The sequence below is a fragment of the Marmota marmota genome, unplaced genomic scaffold (assembly GCF_001458135.2).
Source record: "Marmota marmota marmota unplaced genomic scaffold, marMar, whole genome shotgun sequence".
Classification (NCBI taxonomy): domain Eukaryota; kingdom Metazoa; phylum Chordata; class Mammalia; order Rodentia; family Sciuridae; genus Marmota; species Marmota marmota.
Genome location: NW_025999942.1, coordinates 136,569 through 142,568, shown reverse-complemented (window position 1 = coordinate 142,568; position 6,000 = coordinate 136,569). Strand labels below are relative to the sequence as shown.

The 6,000-nt window shown below is 38.7% G+C and overlaps 1 protein-coding gene across 2 annotated transcripts in view; it reads left to right on the top strand.

The window, feature by feature from the left end:
• Nucleotides 1-6,000, top strand: part of LOC107153254 (WASP family member 3) — a 174,174-nt gene that overhangs the window by 31,893 nt on the left and 136,281 nt on the right. For both annotated transcript variants that reach the window (XM_048801251.1, XM_048801252.1), the window contains one exon: nucleotides 5,452-5,594. In XM_048801251.1, the coding sequence (XP_048657208.1) occupies nucleotides 5,462-5,594 (133 nt within the window). In that variant the 5' untranslated portion in view covers nucleotides 5,452-5,461. The remainder of the gene's footprint in view (nucleotides 1-5,451; nucleotides 5,595-6,000) is intronic.

The following is a 6,000-nucleotide window of genomic DNA, read 5'->3' as shown; positions in this document are numbered from 1 at the left end:
GCAAACTGTCACCTCCAAAAATCCTACCAATTCCCGGCCAGTCTCTCTTTAGTGGAATTTTGCTAGGAGTTTCTCAGCAGGTCGAATCTAAGCGTATCCATGCGTCTCTCTGACCCCGTTGTTGAGGAGGTACTGAAAGCGCTGCCTCCCCACTCGCCGCCATGTTGGATCCCTCCCCAATAATATCTTGAGCAAGTGTTTAGGCCAGCACTCATAGCAGCTCTACTAATCATACTGTGAACCTGCCAGTATTGCCATATTGTTTAGTGAGCAGTCTAGTGGAATAGAGAAAGGGATGTCTTACAGGCAGAAACAAAAGCCTTTGGAAGTGGTGAGGTGAGTATCACAGGACATGGACTTGGAGAGATGAATGACAGGAACAGACATTCCCTACTTGGGAATTAGCCTGAGCTAGCTCCCAAGTAAGCCAAAATGACTGGCATATTTGATATTGGGGAGCTACTCAGCTCAGGAGAAAATGGAGGAGAGTATTTAACTTGCTTTGGGGATATATTCTAGACATGTTAGTAGGACATCAGCGTGATTAGTGTGTAAATCTCCAAATAGTTATAGGTCTACAAAAAATAGGAGTGGTAATTGGGGAGAAGCTGTACATTTTGGGTCAGTGCAGAGGTTTAAAAATAGGAGGAGGCAGCAGACATTTAATCCTGAATAAAGGCAGAATAAATGTGGAGGAGGAGAACATTGTACACCAAACTGTCATGAAACCTTTTTGAGAAATTGTTTAGAGCATAAAGAAATTGCATTCTTCATAACAATTTGGAAATTGTTATGGTTTCAATGTGAGTTGTCCCTGAAAAGCTCACATGGGAGAGAATGCAAGATGATTGAAAGGAAAAATGATTGGGTTGTAAGAGTCTTAACCTAATCAGTGAATTCATCCCCTGTCAGGGATTAACTGAGTAGTAACTGAGTTGTAGCATGGGCTGGAGGAGGTGGGAATTAGTGCATGGCTTTGGTGTATATATTTTGTATCTAGAGAATAGAATTTCTCTTTCTACTTCCTGATCACTGTGGTGTGAGCTGCTTCCTTCTGCCACCCTCTCCCACCATGATGTTCAGCCTCACCTTGAGCTCAGAGGAATGGAGCCAGCCTTCTATGGACTGTGAACCCTCAAATAAACTCTTCCTCCTCTACAGCTGTTCTGGTCAGATCCTTTAGTCACAGCTGTGAAAAAGCTGACTTAAACAGAAATCATCTTTTTTGTTGCTTGATTTCCTTCTAGTTCTCATGCACTAGGTCCCTATTGATCTGTTCATTACTTTTCTTTGCTGTGCTTTATGTTTTATTAAGCTTATAATAATCGGTCTTCTTTTTTATCTTTCATGAGGAATCCTAGTTTTCTGGGTTATTTTATTGTGATAAATTATTGTCCAGTTACTTGAAATAAACCTCTGAGAAAGCAGTAACAACACATAATAAATCTTTTTTACACTTTTACTTAGAAACCTCCCTATCTAGAATTTTCATAACACCCTTCCTTGGGTGTGTGTTCTTCTTCCTTTAATGATTTTTGTGTGTTACTGTCTTATAGGTTAGACTTTACCCTCAAAACACAAATGACACACTGTTCTTGTTTTATTATTACAAATGGAATCATTAGCATTATAGAATTAACATATAAGATAAATACAACAGGCTAGGGGATGTATGTAGCTCAGTGGTAGAGTGCTTGCCTAGCATGCATGAGATCCTGGGTTCAATCTCCCCAATCCCCCCAAAAGACAATTAATATACAAAAAAGATACAATTACTATAATTAGTCACTTTTTTAAAGTGTTACTGTATACCAGGCCCTATTCTAAATAACTTATGCATACAGTAGCTGAGAGGTTGGTACCTCCCCATCGTCAGTGGGGGAAATTTTATTATCCCCCATTTTACAGGGAGGCAGCTGAGGCACACAAAGGTAAAGTGATGAGCCATTGGTGATGCACCTCTCAATGGATGAGCCAGTGGTGTGGGAATCTGAAAATGTGGTCATTGTGTTCAACCACCATTCAGCAAACACAAGGAACAAAATAGCAAATAAAGAATTGGGATTCAACAGAACTTTTCCTTGATAAATCTGCTGTTTTTGCCCTCCTCCATTTCATTCCCCATGTTCCCTCTACCACAGACCCTTTTGTGAACTGACTCTTGTGCGTCCCTGAGGTTTCAGTTCAGTTAAGTCTAAGAGTGTGTGCCCCTGACTCCTGAGACAGATCAGCACCCTACCCCTACATGGTTTCAGAATCTCCAAGTTACTCTTCATAGCACTGATCAAGTGGAAGGTGAGAGAACCTCAGTGACTTGCTCAGAGTTCTTCTTTCTGCTAGAGTACAGTGCCTTGTGGGAGGTGTCTTGTCCACATTCATTCACCATTGCATCCACATCACTTTCCACACCACTGGCTATGAAGTAGGTGCTCAGTATTTAATTCATTTATTGAATGAATGAAGCAAAGGTTAAGAAGAAAGGAGGAAGAAAAGCAAAGATTATATTCTTACTTCATTCCAGGTTCTCTTAAGCGCAGTTTGTCATTCAGTAAATGTACTAGCTAGAAATAGGTTATATTTCACACAACAGAAAACCAGCTGTGGTCACTTTAACAAATAGGATATTAATTTATTTATAACAAGAATTATGGTATTTTAGTGCTACTTTGTTCACTAACACGTGTCATTCAGGTACTAGACCTTTCTTCTGTGTTTCTGTTGCTACAAGTTGGGTGGTGGGATAAGCTTGGCAAAATAAAAAGTACATCCCAGTCAGATATTCTGGTGTTACATGAGGAGTGGGTTTGTTGTTTGAGTAGACGGCTTGAAATTCCATATACCTCCTTAAATAAAAGTTGAGGTTTTATTTTATTTATAATGTACTTTTTGAGGAGAGAGGTGAAAAGGAATCCTGTCATGTTGGACTGGTCTTTCCTGATGTGCCTGTTTTTGTTTGTTGGTTGGTTGGTTGGTTGGTTTTTGTGATTCCAAAGCACTAAAAGCTGATGCCAGCAATTACAGTAGGGAGAAGTCACTTCTCCAATGCCCATGTTTGTAGACCTTTTCTCTTCAAACATTCCCCAGGGAGGAAGCAAGTCTTTGGGTAGAGAGTAAAATTCCTGGCTGCTGCTGATCTGGAAACCAGTGGAGGAGGGAGCTGAGCTCTGTGTGTGTGTGTGTGTGTGTGTGTGTGTGTGTATGCGCTTGCGCACATGTGTGTGCGTGTGGGGGTACTGAGGTCCGTCTAGCTCTCCAGTCAGTGTTAGACTTCTATTTAAGACTCCTACCACGCCTACCACTGTTCCCAGCTATACCTACTGTCCTAAGTTTGCATTCTCTAATCCAGCTTTTCCATAGGTGGAGGAGGGGCAGCCCAGAAATGGAAAAGGATTTCTTTTTTCTTGTAGATATACATGACAGTAGAGTGTATTTTGACACATTATACATACATAGCTTATTCTAATTAGGATCCCATTCTTGTGCTTAAACATGATGTGGAGTTTCACTGGTGGTGTATTCATAAATGAACATAGGACAGTTATGTCTTTTATGTTCCTATCACACCTCTTTCCCTTCATTCCTCCTTTGTCTAAATCAGTGAACTTCTGTTCTTCCCCTCCCTCCTGCCTTGTGTTAAATCCACATACCAAAAGAAAACATTCAACCTTTGGTTTTTTGGGATTGGCTTATTTTACTCATATCCATCCATTTACTGGCAAAAGCCAGTAATTCCATTCTTCTTTATGGCTGAGTAATATTTCATTGTGTATATATATACAAATTTTCTTTATTCATTCATCTGTTGAAGGGCATCTAGGTTGGTTCCCTAGCTTAGCTGTTGTTAATTGAGCTGCTATAAACTATAGTAAGTTGATTTTAAGACCTTTGGGTATATACTGAGGAGTGGGATAACAGGGTCATGTTTTCTGAGGAATCTCCTTATTGCTTTTCAGAGTGGTTGTACAAATTTGCAGTCCTACTAGCAATGTATGCGTGTGCCTTTTTCCCCATATCTTCTCCAACATTTATTGTTGCTTGTATTCTTGACGGCAGTAGCCGTTCTGACTGCAGTGAGATGAAATTTCATTGTAGTTTTAATTTGCATTTCTCTGATTGCTAGAGATGTTGAACATTTTCACATATATTTGTTGATTGATCTTATAAATTCTTCTAAGAAGTGTCTGGTCAGTTCCTTAGCCCATTTATTGATTGGGTTATTTGGGGAGGGTTTTCGTGTTAAGTTTTTTGAGTTCTACGTATATCCTGGAGATTAATGCTCTATCTGAGGTGCATGTGGTAAAGATTTTCTCCCATTCTGTAGGCTTGCTCTTCATGTTCTTAAAGAATGAAGTTCCTAAGCTGACATGATATAGTGTTGGGCCTACATATTCTTCTGTTAGGCACAGGGTCTCTGGTCTAATGCCTAGGTCCTTGATCCACTTTGAGTTTTGTGCAGGGTGAGAGATAGAGGTTAAATTTTATTCTGCTACTTGTGGATATCCAGCAGGAAAAGGATTTCTTAAATGGATTTTTAAAAGCCATTTCTCCTATTTTATTCCATTCCACTCCTGTTTCACAGATACTTAAGTCTTTAGTAGGGAAAGTGGGGAAGTTCTGGAGCTTGGTGGACTTATTTTCTGTCACCCCTTATTTGCAGTCTAGATAAAGCCATTTCTGTCTTATAATCTGGTTATACTTTCTCCATAGTTTTATAACTATTTCTCCTCTCCTGCTCTTAGTGGTTGTGTTAGTCAGCTTCCTATCATTATAACAAAGTGCTAGAGATAATTAACTTATAAAGGATAAAGTTCTATTTGGCTCAGAGTTTTGGAGGTTCCAGTGCGTGATTGCATGGCCCTGTTGCTTTTTTTTGCCTTTGGCAAGACACCATTCATGACAGAAGCATGTGGTAGAGCTGAACTGCTTACTCATTTCCAGGAAACAGATAGGAGGGGTCAAGGTCTCACACTCCCCTTTAAGGGGATTTCCCCAATGACCTTAAAGATCATTGACCTCTTACTAGGCCTTACCTCTTAATGGTTCCACCATCTCTCAATATCATCCCATAGGGACTAAGACGTTAACACACAGGACTTTAGGGGATGTTTAGGTTCCAAACTATAGCAATACTTGTGGACTTGCCTTTTCTATCCTGTCATCAGAGAGGGAAAGATGTAAAAATGCACTATTCAGTCTCATGCTTTGGTGGAGATTTAGCATGTATTATTTTTCTAGAAAAGGAGAATTATACTATCCATATATCTGAAATCTATAAAATTAATTGAAATAATTAAACATTCACTGCATGTTGCATTTTATCTGTTCTCTCATGTAGAAATAATAGGATAATGAAATTCCTAGGGCAAATTGAATTTTCAAAAGAACTAAAATTCTATAGATTTTTTAAAATGCAAATATGAGCTTTTCAAAAATTATCTTTTTAATTTTCAGATTGTGAGCCATGCCTTTAGTGAAGAGGAACATTGAACCCCGGCACTTGTGCCGGGGAGCTCTGCCAGAAGGAATTACCAGTGAACTTGAATGTGTAACCAACAGTACTCTTGCTGCAATCATACGCCAGCTAAGCAGTCTGAGTAAGTCACTTCTTTTTTTTTTCTGGTTACTGATGACACATTATTAACTTTAAATTATCAAATTGATTTCAATTCAATAGTTATGGTATTACAGATGTAAAGGAAAGAACCCTTCTCCCTTCACATTTTCCAGTGTGCAACTAATTGTTTTGTCCACTGGGCTTGTGATATCCATCACTATACAATGAAGATATAATGCTACAATTACCAGCTCACAAATTATTAGGTAAGATCAAACATGTAGACTCAAAATAGTGTTAATTTATTAAAGCTTTTTCAAATAGTCTTAATTTTTTTAACTTTAGTAAGTTATTTTGTTGAACTTGAGTGGGAGCAATCATTTTTTTTAAATGTAATAGATTGAAAACTAATTAATACTCGTAATATTTCTGGTACATATGAGGTG